The 20164-nt window shown below is 53.2% G+C and overlaps 1 protein-coding gene across 1 annotated transcript in view; it reads right to left on the reverse strand.

Moving 5' to 3' along the window:
- Window positions 1-19364, reverse strand: part of LOC116958362 (phosphatidylinositol-3,5-bisphosphate 3-phosphatase MTMR6-like) — a 51086-nt gene extending 31722 nt beyond the window's left edge. Inside the window, exons 1-5 of the mRNA XM_076056588.1 lie at window positions 19272-19364; window positions 18463-18620; window positions 15288-15416; window positions 11647-11781; window positions 778-910 (exon numbers count right to left, since the gene is read on the reverse strand). Of these exons, the coding sequence (XP_075912703.1) occupies window positions 778-910; window positions 11647-11781; window positions 15288-15416; window positions 18463-18620; window positions 19272-19362 (646 nt within the window). The 5' untranslated portion in view covers window positions 19363-19364. The remainder of the gene's footprint in view (window positions 1-777; window positions 911-11646; window positions 11782-15287; window positions 15417-18462; window positions 18621-19271) is intronic.
- Between the last annotated feature and the right edge of the window lie 800 nt (window positions 19365-20164).

The following is a 20164-nucleotide window of genomic DNA, read 5'->3' on the forward strand; positions in this document are numbered from 1 at the left end:
GAGCGAGTAGTGAGCGAGTGAGTGAGCGAGCGAGTGAGTGAGTGAGCGAGCGAGCGAGTGAGCGAGTGGCGAGCGAGCGAGTGAGTGAGTGAGCGAGCGAGTGGTGAGCGAGCGAGTGGTGAGGCCAGCCCGCTCACCCTCCAGCAGCTTGGTGAGGCTGGCCCTCATCACGTGGATGTTCTCGATGCGAGAGTGAGCGAGCGAGTGAGTGAGTGAGTAGTGAGTGAGTGGTGAGCGAGCGAGTGAGTGAGCGAGTGGTGAGCGAGTGAGTGAGCGAGCGAGTGAGTGAGCGAGCGAGTGGTGAGGCCAGCCCGCTCACCCTCCAGCAGCTTGGTGAGGCTGACCCTCATCACGTGGATGTTGTTGATGCGTGAGTGAGTGAGTGAGCGAGCGAGTGGCGAGCAAGTGGTGAGTAAGTGAGTGAGTGAGCGAGCGAGTGGTGAGCGAGCGAGTGAGTGAGCGAGTGGCGAGCGAGTGGTGAGCGAGTGAGCGAGCGAGCAAGTGAGTGAGCGAGCGAGTGGTGAGGCCAGCCCGCTCACCCTCCAGCAGCTTGGTGAGGCTGGCCCTCATCACGTGGATGTTCTCGATGCGAGAGTGAGCGAGCGAGTGAGTGAGCGAGTAGTGAGTGAGCGAGTGAGCGAGCGAGTGAGTGAGCGAGCGAGTGAGTGAGCGAGTGGCGAGTGAGTGAGTGAGCGAGCGAGTGAGTGAGCGAGTGGTGAGCGAGTGAGTGAGCGAGCGAGTGAGTGAGCGAGCGAGTGGTGAGGCCAGCCCGCTCACCCTCCAGCAGCTTGGTGAGGCTGGCCCTCATCACGTGGATGTTCTCTATGCCCATGAAGTGGAACTTGATGTCCGTGTAGTGGTCCTCGTTCTCGTAGCCCTTGCCAACTGCACGGTTCGCCATCGCGTTGATCTGGTGGGGTGGGTGGAGGGTGGTGGGTGGGCGTCACCCGGGGTCGCAGGGGTAAACGGGGTCGCCGGGGGTCACAGGGGTCGCCGGGGGGTCACAGGGGTCGTGGGGGTGACGGGGTCGTGAGGGTCATTCTGGGTCACTGGGGGAGGTAAATTGGGTCACCGGGGTCACAGAGGTCGACAGGGTCACAGAGGTCGACAGGGTCACAGAGGTCGACAGGGTCACAGAGGTCGACAGGGTCAGAGGTCGACAGGGTGTCTCTCAGGGTTCACAATGGCAGTGTCAGAGTCGGTGGTGAGTGTGTGGTGAGTGTGTGGTGAGTGTCTGTGTGGTGAGTGTGTGGTGAGTGTGTGGTGTCTGTGTGGTGAGTGTGTGGTGTTGTGTGTGATGAGTGTCTGTGTGGTGAGTGTGTGGTGAGTGTCTGTGTGGTGAGTGTGGTGTGTGTGATGAGTGGTGAGTGTGTGGTGAGTGTGTGGTGTGTGGTGAGTATCTGCATGGTGAGCGTGTGGTGAGTGTCTGTGCGGTGAGTATCTGTGAGGTGAGTGAGTGTATGAGTGAGTGTATGAGTGAGTGAGTGTATGAGTGAGTGTATGAGTGAGTGTATGAGTGAGCGAGTGAGTGTATGAGTGAGCGAGTGAATGAGTGAATGAGTGTAAGAGTGAGTGAGTGTATGAGTGAGTGAGTGTATGAGTGAGTGTATGAGTGAGCGAGTGAATGAGTGTAAGAGTGAGTGAGTGAGTGTATGAGTGAGTGAGTGTATGAGTGAGTGAGTGTATGAGTGAGTGTATGAGTGAGCGAGTGAATGAGTGTAAGAGTGAGTGAGTGTATGAGTGAGTGTATGAGTGAGTGAGTGCATGAGTGTATGAGTGAGTGAGTGTATGAGTGAGTGAGTGTATGAGTGAGTGAGTGTGTAGTGTTTATAAAAACGAATAAACTTCTTAGGAGGCACAATGTTCATTGTAATTCTTTCCTCATACAAGTCCTTAACACACAGAGGGGTATCCAGTCCCCTCACCCGATACCCTAAGGAGGTACAGCCTCCGGACTTAGCATAACCTACACACAGGTCTCTTGATACCTAAGGAGGTACAGCCTCCTATCTCGGCGGGCCTTACACGTCCACTGCTACCCTACCCTAAGGAGGTACAGCCTCCTATCTTGATGAGACTTACACGTCCACCGCTATCCCAGCCTAAGGAGGTACAGACTCCTATCTTGGTGGTACTTACACATCCACCGCTACCCTAGCCTAAGGAGGTACCGTCTCCTATCTTGGTGGGACTTACACGTCCACCGCTACCCCAGCCTAAGGAGGTACAGACTCCTATCTTGGCGAGACTTACACGTCCACTGCTATCCCAGCCTAAGGAGGTACAGCCTCCTATCTTGGTGGGACTCACACGTCCACCGCTACCCTACCCTAAGGAGGTACAGCCTCCTATCTTGGTGAGACTTACACGTCCACCGCTATCCCAGCCTAAGGAGGTACAGACTCCTATCGTGGTGGGACTTACACGTCCACCGATACCCTAGCCTAAGGAGGCACAGCCTCCTATCTTGGTGGGACTTACACGTCCACCGATACCCTAGCCTAAGGAGGTACAGACTCCTATCTTGGTGGGACTTACACTTCTACCGCTACCCTAGCCTAAGGAGGTACAGACTCCTATCTTGGTGGGACTTACACGTCTACCACTATCCCAGCCTAAGGAGGTACAGACTCCTATCTTGGTGGGACTTACACGTCCACCACTATCCCAGCCTAAGGAGGTACAGCCTCCTATCTTGTGCGGACTTACACGTCCACCGCTACCCTAGCCTAAGGAGGTACAGCCTCCTATCTTGGTGGGACTTACACGCCTACCGCTATCCTAGCCTAAGGAGGTACAGGCTCCTATCTTGTGCGGACTTACACGTCCACCGCTATCCTAGCCTAAGGAGGTACAGGCTCCTATCTTGGTGGGACTCACACGTCCACCGCTATCCCAGCCTAAGGAGGTACAGACTCCTATCTTGGTGGGACTTACACTTCTACCGCTACCCTAGCCTAAGGAGGTACAGACTCCTATCTTGGTGGGACTTACACGTCCACCGCTACCCTAGCCTAAGGAGGTACAGCCTCCTATCTTGGTGGGACTTACACGCCTACCGCTATCCTAGCCTAAGGAGGTACAGGCTCCTATCTTGTGCGGACTTACACGTCCACCGCTATCCTAGCCTAAGGAGGTACAGGCTCCTATCTTGGTGGGACTCACACGTCCACCGCTATCCCAGCCTAAGGAGGTACAGACTCCTATCTTGGTGGGACTTACACGTCTACCGCTACCCTAGCCTAAGGAGGTACAGACTCCTATCTTGGTGGGACTTACACGTCCACCGCTACCCTACCATAAGGAGGTACAGCCTCCTATCTTGGTGGGACTTACACGTCCACCGCTACCCTAGCCTAAGGAGGTACAGACTCCTATCCTGGTGCGACATACACGTCCACCGCTACCCTAGCCTAAGGAGGTACAGACTCCTATCTTGGTGGGACTTACACGTCCACCGCTATCCCAGCCTAAGGAGGTACAGACTCCTATCTTGTAGGGGACTTACACGTCCACCGCTACCCTAGCCTAAGGAGGTACAGACTCCTATCTTGGTGGGACTCACACGTCCACCGCTATCCCAGCCTAAGGAGGTACCAGACTCCTATCTTGGTGGGACTCACACGTCCACCGCTATCCCAGCCTAAGGAGGTACAGTCTCCTATCTTGACGGGACTTACACGTCCACCGCTACCCTAGCCTAAGGAGGCACAGACTCCTGTCCTGGTGGGACTTACACGTCCACCGCTATCCTAGCCTAAGGAGGTACAGACTCCTATCTTGGTGGGACTTACACGTCCACCGCTACCCTACCCTAAGGAGGTACAGCCTCCTATCTTGGTGGGACTTACACGTCCACCGCTACCCTAGCCTAAGGAGGTACAGACTCCTATCCTGGTGCGACCTACACGTCCACCGCTACCCTAGCCTAAGGAGGTACAGACTCCTATCTTGGTGGGACTTACACGTCCACCGCTATCCCAGCCTAAGGAGGTACAGCCTCCTATCTTGGTGGGACTTACACGTCCACCGCTACCCTAGCCTAAGGAGGTACAGACTCCTATCCTGGTGCGACTTACACGTCCACCGCTACCCTAGCCTAAGGAGGTAGTCTCCTATCTTGGTGGGACTTACACGTCCACCGCTACCCTACCCTAAGGAGGTACAGACTCCTATCTTGGTGGGACTTACACATCCACCACTACCCTAGCCTAAGGAGGTACAGTCTCCTATCTTGGTGGGACTTACACATCTACCGCTACCCTAGCCTAAGGCGGTACCAGCCTCCTAGCTTGGCGGGACCTAGGGGAGTCGATCTGACCCACCGTTGGCCCGGTGGGTCTTGACCGCTGGACAGGCCGAGCCTTAGCCCTCAGAAGGGCTGGGAGGCCGGGTCCAGGGTCCTGGCTGTCTTCAGCCCAGGCTTCGGTCTTCGTGTAGCGAGAGAACTCCCCCTTCTTATACTCGTTTGTGGCCAGCTTTAACCAATCACACACTCACACGTGGCGCTGTCTGATTGGTTCTTACCAAACCGTGGCTACGGTCCACTTCACCTCGTCTGACCCCAGCCGTTATTCACAATGCAGGTTAGCGAACAGTGAGGAGTTAGCACCTCTACAACTGAATCAGTGAGGGAGTGCGTGAGTGAGTGTATGAGTGAGTGTGTGAGTGTGTGAGTGAATGTGTGAGTGAGTGTATGTTAGCACCTCTACAACTGATTCAGTGAGGGAGTGCGTGAGTGAGTGTGTGAGTGAGTGTGTGAGTGTGTGAGTGAGTGCGTGTGTGAGTGAGTGTATGAGTGAGTGTATGAGTGAGTGTATGAGTGAGTGTATGAGTGAGTGTGTGAATGAGTGAGTGTATGAGTGAGTGTGTGAATGAGTGAGTGTATGAGTGAGTGAGTGAGTGTATGAGTGAGTGTATGAGTGAGTGTATGAGTGAGTGAGTGTATGAGGGAGTGTATGAGTGAGTGAGTGTATGAGTGAGTGTATGAGTGAGTGTATGAGTGTGTGAGTCAGTGCGTGTGTGAGTGAGTGTATGTTAGCACCTCTACAACTGAATCAGTGAGGGAGTGCGTGAGTGAGTGAGTGTATGTGTGAGTGTGTGAGTGAGTGTATGAGTGAGTGAGTGTATGAGTGAGTGTGTGAGTGAGTGTATGAGTGAGTGAGTGTATGTGTGAGTGTGTGAGTGAGTGTATGAGTGAGTGAGTGTATGAGTGAGTGTATGAGTGAGTGTATGAGTGAGTGAGTGTATGAGTGAGTGAGTGTATGTGTGAGTGTATGAGTGAGTGAGTGAGTGTATGTTAGCACCTCTACAACTGAATCAGTGAGGGAGTGTATGAGTGAGTGTGTGAGTGTATGAGTGAGTGAGTGTATGAGTGAGTGTGTGAGTGTATGAGTGAGTGGGTGAGTGTGTGAGTGAGTGTGTGTATGCGTGAGTGTATGAGTGTGTGTATGAGTGAGTGTACGAGTGAGTGTATGAGTGAGTGAGTGAGTGTATGTTAGCACCTCTACAACTGAATCAGTGAGGGAGTGCGTGAGTGAGTGTGTGAGTGAGTGTGTGAGTGTGTGAGTGTATGAGTGTGTGAGTGAGTGTATGAGTGAGTGTATGAGTGAGTGAGTGTATGAGTGAGTGTATGAGTGTGTGAATGAGTGAGTGTATGAGTGAGTGTGTGAATGAGTGAGTGTATGAGTGAGTGAGTGAGTGTATGAGTGAGTGTACGAGTGAGTGTATGAGTGAGTGTATGAGTGAGTGAGTGAGTGTATGAGTGAGTGAGTGTATGAGTGAGTGAGTGAGTGTGTGAGTGAGTGAGTGTATGAGTGAGTGTATGAGTGAGTGTATGAGTGAGTGTATGAGTGAGTGTATGAGTGAGTGTATGAGTGAGTGAGTGTGTGAGTGAGTGTATGAGTGAGTGAGTGTGTGAGTGAGTGTATGAGTGAGTGAGTGTATGAGTGTATGAGTGAGTGTATGAGTGTGTGAGTGAGTAAGTGTGTGAGTGAGTGTATGAGTGAGTGTGTGAGTGAGTGTGTGAGTGAGTGAGTGTATGAGTGAGTGTATGAGTGAGTGTATGAGTGTATGAGTGAGTGAGTGTATGAGTGAGTGAGTAAGTGTATGAGTGAGTGTGTGAGTGAGTGTATGAGTGTGTGAGTGAGTGTATGAGTGAGTGAGTGAGTGTATGAGTGAGTGAGTGTATGAGTGAGTGTATGAGTGAGTGTATGAGTGAGTGAGTGTATGAGTGAGTGAGTGTATGAGTGAGTGTATGAGTGAGTGTATGAGTGAGTGTATGAGTGTATGAGTGAGTGTATGAGTGAGTGAGTGAGTGTATGAGTGAGTGTATGAGTGAGTGAGTGTATGAGTGAGTGTATGAGTGAGTGTATGAGTGAGTGTATGAGTGTATGAGTGAGTGAGTGTATGAGTGAGTGAGTGAGTGTATGAGTGAGTGAGTGAGTGTATGAGTGAGTGTATGAGTGAGTGTGTGAATGAGTGAGTGAGTGTATGAGTGAGTGTATGAGTGAGTGTATGAGTGAGTGTGTGAATGAGTGAGTGTATGAGTGAGTGAGTGTATGAGTGAGTGTATGAGTGAGTGAGTGTATGAGGGAGTGTATGAGTGAGTGAGTGTATGAGTGAGTGTATGAGTGAGTGTATGAGTGTGTGAGTGAGTGCGTGTGTGAGTGAGTGTATGTTAGCACCTCTACAACTGATTCAGTGAGGGAGTGCGTGAGTGAGTGAGTGAGTGTATGAGTGAGTGTGTGAGTGAGTTTATGAGTGAGTGAGTGTGTGAGTGAGTGTATGAGTGAGTGAGTGAGTGTATGAGTGAGTGAGTGTATGAGTGAGTGTATGAGTGTATGTGTGAGTGAGTGAGTGTATGAGTGAGTGAGTGTATAAGTGAGTGAGTGAGTGTATGAGTGAGTGTATGAGTGAGTGAGTGTATGAGTGAGTGAGTGTATGAGTGAGTGTGTGAGTGAGTGTGTGAGTGAGTGTATGAGTGAGTGTATGAGTGAGTGTGTGAGTGAGTGAGTGTGTGTGTGAGTGAGTGTGTGAGTGAGTGAGTGTACGAGTGAGTGAGTGTGTGAGTGAGTGTATGAGTGAGTGAGTGTGTGAGTGAGTGTATGAGTGAGTGTGTGAGTGAGTGTATGAGTGTATGAGTGAGTGTATGAGTGAGTGAGTGTATGAGTGAGTGTATGAGTGTGTGAGTGAGTGTATGAGTGAGTGTATGAGTGAGTGTATGAGTGAGTGTATGAGTGAGTGAGTGAGTGTATGAGTGAGTGAGTGTATGAGTGAGTGTATGAGTGAGTGTATGAGTGAGTGTATGAGTGAGTGTATGAGTGAGTGAGTGAGTGTGTGAGTGAGTGTATGAGTGAGTGAGTGTATGAGTGAGTGTATGAGTGAGTGAGTGTGTGAGTGAGTGTACGAGTGAGTGAGTCAGTGAGAGTGACACCTTAGGGCGAGTGTCCACCACGTACAGGTGACCGCTATCAGGGTTGGCACGACGCACGGCGTTTAGAAGTTGTTCGTTGTGTGCAGAGCAAACCCTGACAGGGGCTGGCTATGTGTGAGTGAGTGTGTGAGTGAGTGAGTGTGTGAGTGAGTGTGTGAGTGAGTGTATGAGTGTGTGAGTGTATGAGTGAGTGAGTGTATGAGTGTGTGAGTGTATGAGTGAGTGTATGAGTGAATGAGTGAGTGTATGAGTGAGTGAGTGTATGAGTGAGTGAGTGTATGAGTGAGTGAGTGTACGAGTGAGTGTATGAGTGAATGAGTGTATGAGTGAGTGTATGAGTGTATGAGTGAGTGTATGAGTGTATGAGTGAGTGTATGAGTGTATGAGTGAGTGTATGAGTGTATGAGTGAGTGTATGAGTGTATGAGTGAGTGTATGAGTGAGTGAGTGTACGAGTGAGTGTATGAGTGAATGAGTGTATGAGTGAGTGTATGAGTGAGTGTATGAGTGAGTGAGTGTATGAGTGTGTGTATGAGTGAGTGTATGAGTGAGTGAGTGTATGAGTGAGTGTATGAGTGAGTGTATGAGTGAGTGTATGAGTGTATGAGTGAGTGAGTGAGTGTGTGAGTGTATGAGTGAATGTATGAGTGAGTGTATGAGTGAGTGAGTGTATGAGTGAGTGAGTGTATGAGTGAGTGTATGAGTGTGTGTGTGAGTGTACGAGTGAGTGAGTGTATGTGTGAGTGTACGAGTGAGTGAGTGTATGAGTGAGTGTATGAGTGAGTGTATGAGTGAGTGTATGAGTGAGTGAGTGTATGAGTGAGTGTATGAGTGTATGAGTGAGTGTATGAGTGAGTGTATGAGTGTGTGAGTGTATGAGTGAGTGTATGAGTGTATGAGTGAGTGTATGAGTGAGTGTACGAGTGAGTGTATGAGTGAGTGAGTGAGAAGTGACACCTTAGGGCGAGTGTCCACCACGTACAGGTGCCCGCTATCAGGGTTGGCACGACGTACAGCGTTTAGAAGTTGTTCATTGTGTGCAGAGCAAACCCTGACAGGGGCTGGCTATGTGTGAGTGAGTGTATGAGTGAGTGAGTGAGTGTACGAGTGAGTGTATGAGTGAGTGTATGAGTGAGTGTACGAGTGAGTGTATGAGTGAGTGAGTGTATGAGTGTATGAGTGAGTGAGTGAATGTATGAGTGAGTGTATGAGTGTACGAGTGAGTGAGTGAGTGTATGAGTGAGTGAGTGTATGAGTGAGTGTACGAGTGAGTGAGTGAGAGTGACACCTTAGGGCGAGTGTCCACCACGTACAGGTGCCCGCTATCAGGGTTGGCACGACGTACGGCGTTTAGAAGTTGTTCATTGTGTGCAGAGCAAACCCTGACAGGGGCTGGCTATGTGTGAGTGAGTGTATGAGTGAGTGTATGAGTGAGTGTATGAGTGAGTGTATGAGTGTGTGAGTGAGTGTATGAGTGAGTGAGTGTGTGAGTGAGTGTGTGAGTGTGTGAGTGAGTGTATGAGTGAGTGAGTGAGTGTATGAGTGTATGAGTGAGTGAGTGAGTGTGTGAGTGAGTGTGTGAGTGTATGAGTGTGTGAGTGTATGAGTGAGTGTATGAGTGAATGTATGAGTGAGTGAGTGTATGAGTGAGTGTATGAGTGAGTGTATGAGTGAGTGTGTGAGTGAGTGAGTGAGTGTATGAGTGAGTGTACGAGTGAGTGAGTGAGTGTATGAGTGAGTGTATGAGTGAGTGTATGAGTGTGTGAGTGAGTGTATGAGTGAGTGAGTGAGTGTATGAGTGAGTGAGTGTATGAGTGAGTGAGTGTATGAGTGAATGTATGAGTGAGTGTATGAGTGAGTGAGTGTATGAGTGAGTGTATGAGTGAGTGAGTGAGAGTGACACCTTAGGGCGAGTGTCCACCACGTACAGGTGACCGCTATCAGGGTTGGCACGACGTACGGCGTTTAGAAGTTGTTCATTGTGTGCAGAGCAAACCCTGACAGGGGCTGGCTATGTATGAGTGAGTGTGTGAGTGAGTGAGTGTGTGAGTGAGTGTGTGAGTGTGTGAGTGTGTGAGTGAGTGTATGAGTGAGTGAGTGAGTGTATGAGTGAGTGTATGAGTGAGTGAGTGTACGAGTCTATGAGTGTATGAGTGAGTGAGTGAGTGTATGAGTGAGTGTATGAGTGAGTGAGTGAGTGTACGAGTCTATGAGTGTATGAGTGAGTGTGTGAGTGTATGAGTGAGTGAGTGTATGAGTGTGTGAGTGTGTGAGTGAGTGTATGAGTGTACGAGTGAGTGAGTGAGTGAGAGTGACACCTTAGGGCGAGTGTCCACCACGTACAGGTGCCCGCTATCAGGGTTGGCACGACGCACGGCGTTTAGAAGTTGTTCATTGTGTGCAGAGCAAACCCTGACAGGGGCTGGCTATGTGTGAGTGTACGAGTGAGTGAGTGAGTGAGAGTGACACCTTAGGGCGAGTGTCCACCACGTACAGGTGCCCGCTATCAGGGTTGGCACGACGTACGGCGTTTAGAAGTTGTTCGTTGTGTGCAGAGCAAACCCTGACAGGGGCTGGCTATGTGTGAGTGAGTGTATGAGTGAGTGTGTGAGTGAGTGAGTGAGTGTATGAGTGAGTGTGTGAGTGAGTGTATGAGTGAGTGTATGAGTGAGTGAGTGAGTGTATGAGTGAGTGTATGAGTGTATGAGTGTGTGAGTGAGTGAGTGAATGTGTGAGTGAGTGTATGAGTGAGTGAGTGTACGAGTGAGTGAGTGTACGAGTGAGTGAGTGAGAGTGACACCTTAGGGCGAGTGTCCACCACGTACAGGTGCCCGCTATCAGGGTTGGCACGACGTACAGCGTTTAGAAGTTGTTCGTTGTGTGCAGAGCAAACCCTGACAGGGGCTGGCTATGAGTGTATGAGTGAGTGTATGAGTGAGTGTATGTGTGAGTGAGTGTGTGTGTGAGTGTATGAGTGAGTGTATGAGTGAGTGAGTGAGTGTATGAGTGAGTGAGTGTATGAGTGAGTGAGTGTATGAGTGAGTGTATGAGTGAGTGTATGAGTGAGTGAGTGTATGAGTGTATGAGTGAGTGTATGAGTGAGTGAGTGAGTGTACGAGTGAGTGAGTGAGAGTGACACCTTAGGGCGAGTGTCCACCACGTACAGGTGCCCGCTATCAGGGTTGGCACGACGTACGGCGTTTAGAAGTTGTTCATTGTGTGCAGAGCAAACCCTGACAGGGGCTGGCTATGAGTGTATGAGTGAGTGTATGAGTGAGTGTATGTGTGAGTGAGTGTGTGTGTGAGTGTATGAGTGAGTGTATGAGTGAGTGAGTGAGTGTATGAGTGAGTGAGTGTATGAGTGAGTGAGTGTATGAGTGAGTGTATGAGTGAGTGTATGAGTGAGTGAGTGTATGAGTGTATGAGTGAGTGTATGAGTGAGTGAGTGAGTGTATGAGTGAGTGAGTGAGAGTGACACCTTAGGGCGAGTGTCCACCACGTACAGGTGCCCGCTATCAGGGTTGGCACGACGCACGGCGTTTAGAAGTTGTTCATTGTGTGCAGAGCAAACCCTGACAGGGGCTGGCTATGTGTGAGTGAGTGTATGAGTGAGTGTATGAGTGAGTGAGTGAGTGTATGAGTGAGTGAGTGAGTGTATGAGTGAGTGAGTGAGTGTACGAGTGAGTGAGTGAGAGTGACACCTTAGGGCGAGTGTCCACCACGTACAGGTGCCCGCTATCAGGGTTGGCACGACGCACGGCGTTTAGAAGTTGTTCGTTGTGTGCAGAGCAAACCCTGACAGGGGCTGGCTATGTGTGAGTGAGTGTATGAGTGAGTGTATGAGTGAGTGAGTGAATGTATGAGTGAGTGTATGAGTGTACGAGTGAGTGAGTGAGTGTATGAGTGAGTGAGTGTATGAGTGTGTGTATGAGTGAGTGAGTGAGTGTATGAGTGAGTGTATGAGTGAGTGTATGAGTGAGTGAGTGAGTGTATGAGTGAGTGAGTGTATGAGTGAGTGTATGAGTGAGTGAGTGTATGAGTGAGTGAGTGTATGAGTGAGTGAGTGTATGAGTGAGTGAGTGAGTGTATGAGTGAGTGTGTGAGTGTATGAGTGTATGAGTGTGTGAGTGAGTGTATGAGTGAGTGAGTGTATGAGTGTGTGAGTGAGTGTATGAGTGAGTGTACGAGTGAGTGAGTGAGTGAGAGTGACACCTTGGGGCGAGTGTCCACCACGTACAGGTGCCCGCTATCAGGGTTGGCACGACGCACGGCGTTTAGAAGTTGTTCGTCCTCCGGGCAGCGAGCACTGAACCCAGACAGCGGCTGGCTGCAGCGACACAGCGCAGCCTGCTCCAGCCGGGGGTCAACGGGGGGTCAACGGGGGGTCAACGGGGGGTCAACGGGAGGGAGGGTGAACAGGGGGGTTGTGGTGCTCGTTTTGATTTGGTGGTGGTTATTGTAGTAGTGGTGGTGGTGGTGGTAGTGGTGGTAGTGGTGGTGGTGGTGGTCGTGGTGGTGGTGGTAGAGGTGGTGGTAGTGGTGATAGTGGTAGTTGTGGTGGTGGTAATGGTGGTGGTGTTGGTGGTAGTAGTGGTGGTATTGGTGGTGGTGGTAGTGGTGGTGGTGGTAGTGGTGGTGGTAGTGGTTGTTGTGGTAGTGGTGGCGGTAGTGGTGGTGGTTGTGGTGGTGGTATTGGTGGTGGTGGTAGTGGTGGTGGTAGTGGTGGTGGTTGTGGTGGTGGTATTGGTGGTAGTGGTGGTGGTGGTGGTATTGGTGGTAGTGGTGGTGGTGGTAGTGGTGGTAGTAGAGGTGGTGGTAGTGGTGGTGGTGGTAGTGGTATTGGTGGTAGTGGTAGCGGTATTGGTGGTAGTGGTAGTAGTGGTGGTGGTAGTGGTGGTAGTGGTGGTGGTAGTAGTGGTGGTGGTAGTGGTGGTGGTGGTGGTTGTGGTGGTGGTAGTGGTGGTGGTAGTAGTGGTGGTGGTGGTAGTGGTGGTGGTTGTGGTGGTGGTGGTGGTAGTGGTGGTGGTGGTAGTGGTGGTAGTGGTGGTGATGGTGGTAGTGGTGGTGGTAGTAGTGGTGGTGGTAGTGGTGGTGGTAGTGGTGGTAGTAGTGGTGGTGGTGGTGGTGATGGTGGTAGTGGTGGTAGTAGTGGTGGTGGTGGTGGTGATGGTGGTAGTGGTGGTAGTAGTGGTGGTGGAAGTGGTGATGGTGGTAGTGGTGGTAGTAGTGGTGGTGGTAGTGGTGGTGGTAGTGGTGGTAGTAGTGGTGGTGGTGATGGTGGTAGTGGTGGTAGTAGTGGTGGTGGAAGTGGTGGTGGTAGTGGTGGTTGTGGAGGTTATTGTAGTAGTGGTAGTGGTGGTTGTGGTGGTAGTGGTGGTGGGCGTGATGGTTGTGGTGGTAGTGGTGGTGGTGTTTGTTGTGGTAGTTGTGCTGGTAGTGGTGGTAGTTGTGGTAGTTGTGGTAGTGGTGGTGGTGTTTGTTGTGGTAGTTGTGGTAGTGGTGGTGGTAGTGGTGGTAGTGGTGGTGGTAGTGGTGGTAGTGGTGGTGTTTGTTGTGGTAGTGGTGGTGGTAGTTGTGGTAGTGTGGTAGTGGTGGTGGTGGTGTTTGTTGTGGTGGTGGTAGCCACTCATGGCAGTCTCTCTGTGGTAGTGGTGGTGGTTGTTGTGGTAGTTGTTGTAGTGGTGGTGGTTGTTGTCGTTGTTGTTGTAGTGGTAGTGGTGGTGTTTGTTGTGGTAGTGGTGGTGTTGGTGCTTGTTGTGGTGGTTGTGGTGGTGCTGGCCCTCACGGCAGTCTGTGGTAGTTGTGGTGTTTGTGGTGGTGTTTGTTGTGGTAGAGGTGGTGGTAGTGGTGGTGGTGGTAGTGGTGGTGGTGGTAGTGGTGGTGGTGGTGGTGGTAGAGGTGGTGGTAGTGGTGGTGGTGGTGGTAGTGGTGGTGGTAGTAGTGGTGGTGGTAGTGGTCGTGGTTGTGGTGGTGGTGGTAGTGGTGGTGGTGGTAGTGGTGGTAGTGGTGGTGATGGTGGTAGTGGTGGTGGTGGTGGTAGTAGTGGTGGTGGTAGTGGTGGTGGTGGTAGTAGTGGTGGTAGTAGTGGTGGTGGTGGTGGTGATGGTGGTAGTGGTGGTAGTAGTGGTGGTGGTAGTGGTGGTGGTGTGGTGGTTGTGGAGGTTATTGTAGTAGTGGTAGTGGTGGTTGTGGTGGTAGTGGTGGTGGTCGTGATGGTTGTGGTGGTAGTGGTGGTGGTGTTTGTTGTGGTAGTTGTGGTGGTAGTTGTGGTAGTTGTGGTAGTGGTGGTGGTGTTTGTTGTGGTAGGTGTGGTGGTGTTTATTGTGGTAGTTGTGGTAGTGGTGGTGGTAGTGGTGGTGTTTGTTGTGGTAGTGGTGGTGGTGGTAGTTGTGGTAGTGTGGTAGTGGTGGTGGTGGTGGTGTTTGTTGTGGTGGTGGTGGTAGCCACTCATGGCAGTCTCTCTGTGGTAGTGGTGGTGGTTGTTGTGGTAGTTGTTGTAGTGGTGGTGGTTGTTGTCGTTGTTGTTGTAGTGGTAGTGGTGGTGTTTGTTGTGGTAGTGGTGGTGTTGGTGCTTGTTGTGGTGGTTGTGGTGGTGGTAGCCACTCACGGCAGTCTGTGGTAGTTGTGGTGTTTGTGGTGGTGTTTGTTGTGGTAGAGGTGGTGGTAGTGGTGGTGGTGGTAGTGGTGGTGGTGGTGGTAGTGGTAGTGGTGGTGGTAGTGGTGGTGGTAGAGGTGGTAGTGGTGGTGGTGGTGGTAGTGGTGGTGGTGGTGGTAGTGGTGGTGGTAGTGGTAGTGGTGGTGGTCGTGGTGGTAGTGGTAGTGGTGGTATTGGTGGTAGTGGTAGTGGTGGTGGTGTTGGTGGTAGTGGTGGTGGTAGTAGAGGTGGTGGTAGTGATGGTGGTGGTGGTTGTGGTGGTGGTAGTGGTGGTGGTCGTGGTGGTCGTGGTGGTGGTGGTAGAGGTGGTGGTAGTGGTGGTAGTGGTAGTTGTGGTGGTGATGGTGGTAGTGGTGGTGGTGGTGGTAGTAGTGGTGGTGGTAGTGGTGGTGGTAGTGGTGGTAGTAGTGGTGGTGGTAGTGGTGGTTGTGGAGGTTATTGTAGTAGTGGTAGTGGTGGTTGTGGTGGTAGTGGTGGTGGTCGTGATGGTTGTGGTAGTGGTGGTGGTGTTTGTTGTGGTAGTTGTGGTGGTAGTTGTGGTAGTGGTGGTGGTGTTTGTTGTGGTAGGTGTGGTGGTGTTTGTTGTGGTAGTTGTGGTAGTGGTGGTGGTAGTGGTGGTAGTGGTGGTGTTTGTTGTGGTAGTGGTGGTAGTTGTGGTAGTGGTGGTGGTGTTTGTTGTGGTGGTGGTGGTAGCCACTCATGGCAGTCTCTCTGTGGTAGTGGTGGTGGTTGTTGTGGTAGTTGTTGTAGTGGTGGTGGTTGTTGTCGTTGTTGTTGTAGTGGTAGTGGTGGTGTTTGTTGTGGTAGTGGTGGTGTTGGTGCTTGTTGTGGTGGTTGTGGTGGTGGTAGCCACTCACGGCAGTCTGTGGTAGTGGTGGTGTTTGTGGTGGTGTTTGTTGTGGTAGTTGTTGTGGTAGTGGTGGTGGTAGTGGTGGTAGTGGTGGTAGTAGTTGTGGTAGTTGTGGTAGTTGTGGTAGTCGTTGTGGTAGCCACTCACGGCAGTCTCCCTGTGGTAGTGGTGGTGTTTGTTGTGGTGGTGGTTGTGGTGGTGGTGGTAGTGGTGGTTGTGGTGGTAGTTGTGGTAGTGGTGGTGTTTATTATGGTAGTTGTGGTAGTGGTGGTGTTTGTTGTGGTGGTGGTGGTGGTTGTTGTGGTAGTTGTGGTGTTTGTTGTGGTAGTTGTTGTGGTAGCCACTCACGGCAGTCTCCCTGTGGTAGTACGACAGCACAGGGAACCGGCCCTTGCTACGGAACTTGGCGCTGCCCAGGATGATCGGAGTGCTCACGATGCTTGGAACGTAGAGCTCACTGGGGTAGGTCTCACATACCTAGAGATACACACACACAGTGATACACACACACAGTGACACACACAGTGATACACAGTGACACACACACACAGAGACACACACAGTGATACACAGTGACACACACACACAGAGACACACACAGTGACACACAGTGATACACACACAGAGACACACAGTGGTACGTAGAGCTCACTGGGGTAGGTCTCACATACCTAGAGACACACAGAGAGATACACACAGTGACACACACACACACACAGTGATACACACACAGTGACACACACAGTGATACACAGTGACACACACACACAGTGATACACACACACACACAGAGACACACACAGTGACACACACAGTGATACACAGTGACACACACACACACACACAGTGATACACACACAGAGAGACACACACACACAGTGACACACACACAGTGACACACAGAGATACACACACACGTGGCGTGTCCCCGGCGTGTCCCCAGCGTGTCACTGGCGTGTCTGTAGCGTGTCCGTAGCGTGCCCATGGCGTGTCACTGGTGTGTGCGTGTCACTGGTGTGTGTGTGTCACTGGTGTGTGTGTGTCACTGGTGTGTGTGTGTCACTGGTGTGTGTGTGTCACTGGTGTGTGCGTGTCACTGGTGTGTGTGTGTCACTGGTGTGTGCGTGTCACTGGTGTGTGCGTGTCACTGGTGTGTGTGTGTCACTGGTGTGTGTGTGTCACTGGTGTGTGCGTGTCACTGGTGTGTGCGTGTCACTGGTGTGTGCGTGTCACTGGTGTGTGCGTGTCACTGGTGTGTGTGTGTCACTGGTGTGTGCGTGTCACTGGTGTGTGCGTGTCACTGGTGTGTGCGTGTCACTGGTGTGTGCGTGTCACTGGTGTGTCACTGGTGTGTGTGTGTCACTGGTGTGTGTGTGTCACTGGTGTGTGCGTGTCACTGGTGTGTGCGTGTCACTGGTGTGTGCGTGTCACTGGTGTGTGCGTGTCCCTGGCGTGTCACTGGCGTGTCCCTGGCGTGTCACTGGTGTGTCCGTAGCGTGTCCGTGACGTGTCCGTGACGTGTCCGTGACGTGTCCGTGACGTGTCACTGGTGTGTCCGTGACGTGTCCATGACGTGTCCGTGACGTGTCCGTGACGTGTCCGTGACGTGTCCGTGACGTGTCTGTGACGTGTCCGTGACGTGTCCGTGACGTGTCCGTGACGTGTCCGTGACGTGTCCGTGACGTGTCTGTGACGTGTCTGTGACGTGTCTGTGACGTGTCCGTGACGTGTCCGTGACGTGTCCGTGACGTGTCCGTGACGTGTCTGTGACGTGTGCGTGACGTGTCTGTGACGTGTCCGTGACGTGTGCGTGACGTGTCCGTGACGTGTCCGTGACGTGTCCGTGACGTGTCTGTGACGTGTCTGTGACGTGTCTGTGACGTGTCCGTGACGTGTCACTGGCGTGTCTGTGACGTGTCTGTGACGTGTCCGTGACGTGTCCGTGACGTGTCCGTGACGTGTCCGTGACGTGTCCGTGACGTGTCTGTGACGTGTCCGTGACGTGTCCGTGACGTGTCCGTGACGTGTCTGTGACGTGTCTGTGACGTGTCCGTGACGTGTCCGTGACGTGTCTGTGACGTGTCCGTGACGTGTCTGTGACGTGTCTGTGACGTGTCTGTGACGTGTCCGTGACGTGTCTGTGACGTGTCTGTGACGTGTGTGTGACGTGTCCGTGACGTGTCCGTGACGTGTCTGTGACGTGTCCGTGACGTGTCTGTGACGTGTCCGTGACGTGTCTGTGACGTGTCCGTGACGTGTCCGTGACGTGTCTGTGACGTGTCTGTGACGTGTCCGTGACGTGTCTGTGACGTGTCCGTGACGTGTCCGTGACGTGTCCGTGACGTGTCCGTGACGTGTCCGTGACGTGTCTGTGACGTGTGCGTGACGTGTCCGTGACGTGTCCGTGACGTGTCTGTGACGTGTCTGTGACGTGTCTGTGACGTGTCCGTGACGTGTCCGTGACGTGTCCGTGACGTGTCTGTGACGTGTCCGTGACGTGTCTGTGACGTGTCCGTGACGTGTCTGTGACGTGTCCGTGACGTGTCCGTGACGTGTCCGTGACGTGTCCGTGACGTGTCTGTGACGTGTCCGTGACGTGTCTGTGACGTGTCCGTGACGTGTCCGTGACGTGTCCGTGACGTGTCCGTGACGTGTCCGTGACGTGTCTGTGACGTGTCCGTGACGTGTCTGTGACGTGTCCGTGACGTGTCTGTGACGTGTCCGTGACGTGTCTGTGACGTGTCTGTGACGTGTCCGTGACGTGTCCGTGACGTGTCCGTGACGTGTCCGTGACGTGTCCGTGACGTGTCCGTGACGTGTCTGTGACGTGTCCGTGACGTGTCTGTGACGTGTCCGTGACGTGTCCGTGACGTGTCCGTGACGTGTCTGTGACGTGTCCGTGACGTGTCTGTGACGTGTCTGTGACGTGTCCGTGACGTGTCCGTGACGTGTCCGTGACGTGTCTGTGACGTGTCCGTGACGTGTCCGTGACGTGTCCGTGACGTGTCTGTGACGTGTCCGTGACGTGTCTGTGACGTGTCTGTGACGTGTCCGTGACGTATCTGTGACGTGTCTGTGACGTGTCTGTGACGTGTCCGTGACGTGTCCGTGACGTGTCTGTGACGTGTCCGTGACGTGTCCGTGACGTGTCTGTGACGTGTCTGTGACGTGTCCGTGACGTGTCCGTGACGTGTCTGTGACGTGTCTGTGACGTGTCTGTGACGTGTCTGTGACGTGTCCGTGACGTGTCCGTGACGTGTCTGTGACGTGTCTGTGACGTGTCCGTGACGTGTCCGTGACGTGTCCGTGACGTGTCCGTGACGTGTCCGTGACGTGTCCGTGACGTGTCTGTGACGTGTCCGTGACGTGTCTGTGACGTGTCCGTGACGTGTCTGTGACGTGTCCGTGACGTGTCACTAGCGTGTCTGTGACGTGTCTGTGACGTGTCCGTGACGTGTCTGTGACGTGTCTGTGACGTGTCCGTGACGTGTCTGTGACGTGTCCGTGACGTGTGCGTGCTGACCCGGAAGTCACGGTTGGCGTCCGTGCGGCTCCACAGCGCTCCGGGCAGACACATTCGCACAAAGTCCTCGGACGTGCTCAGCAGCCTCCAGCCGCCAGAGCGCTCCTCCTCGCGGCGCTGGGGGTTGTACGAGAAGGCGTACAGCTCCTCGTACAGCGCTGGCGGGGGGCGGGGGGGGTAGGGGGGGTAGGGGGGTAAGGGGGGGCAGGGGGGGGCAGGGGGGGTAGGGGGGGGGATGTTGACTACCTCGCCCGGCACGCGAGAGGGTCCTGGGTTCGATCCCGCCACCATCACCATCACCACCATCACCATCACCACCATCACCACCACCACCACCATCATCACCACCATCACCATCACCACCATCACCACCACCACCACCACCATCACCACCATCACCATCACCACCATCATCATCACCACCACCACCACCACCATCATCACCACCACCACCATCACCACCATCACCATCACCACCTCCATCACCACCATCACCACCTCCATCACCACCATCACCACCATCACCATCACCACTACCACCATCACCATCACCACCTCCATCACCACCATCACCACCTCCATCACCACCATCACCACCACCACAACCACCACCATCACCACCTCCATCACCATCACCACCTCCATCACCACCACCACCACCACCACCTCCATCACCACCACCACCACCGCCACCACCACCACCGCCACCACCTCCATCACCAACACCACCACCATCACCACCGCCACCACCACCACCATACCACGGCGAACTCCATCCAGCAGCGGAGAGAGCCGGTCACCACACTCACCGGGCCTGGAGAGCCGTAGCAGCGAGGTGTGGATGTCGTGGCAATCTCTCTCACGTGCCATCTTGAACGTCGCCACAACCACCACCACCATCACCGCCACCATCACCACCACCACTTCCATCACCATCACCACCACCACAACCATCACCACCACCACCACCACCACCTCCATCACCATCACCACCACCACCTCCATCACCATCACCACCACCGCCACCACCACCTCCTCCATCACCACCTCCACCACCACCACCTCGATCACCACCACCATCACCATCACCACCGCCACCACCAGAACCACGGCGAACTCCATCCAGCAGCGGAGAGAGCCGGTCACCACACTCACCGGGCCTGGAGAGCCGTAGCAGCGAGGTGTGGATGTCGTGGCAATCTCTCTAGCACACGCTCCATTAACAACGTCGACACAACCACCACCACCATCACCTCCATCACCACCACCATCGCCACCACCACCTCCATCACCATCACCACCACCACCACCACCTCCATCACCACCATCACCACCGCCACCACCACCGCCACCACCACCGCCACCACCTCCATCACCATCACCACCTCCATCACCACCATCACCACCACCACCTCCATCACCACCACCACCATACCACGGCGAACTCCATCCAGCAGCGGAGAGAGCCGGTCACCACACTCACCGGGCCTGGAGAGCCGTAGCAACGAGGTGTGGATGTCGTGGCAATCTCTCTCGCGCGCCATCACGAACGTCGCCACCTGGAAGTTCTTGCAGCTGATGAGCAGAGGGCAGCCTAGAGTGGTGGTGGGCAACTTCTCAACGCTGGCGATGTGGTTGTGTAGGATCTGTAGGGGCAGTGCATAGTGTGTAGTGTAGTGTGTAGTGTAGTGTGTAGTGTAGT

The sequence above is a fragment of the Petromyzon marinus genome, chromosome 76, assembly GCF_048934315.1.
Source record: "Petromyzon marinus isolate PM22_M1 ecotype Great Lakes invasive population chromosome 76, UKy_Petmar_22M1.pri1.0, whole genome shotgun sequence".
NCBI classification, from domain to species: Eukaryota; Metazoa; Chordata; class Hyperoartia; order Petromyzontiformes; family Petromyzontidae; genus Petromyzon; species Petromyzon marinus.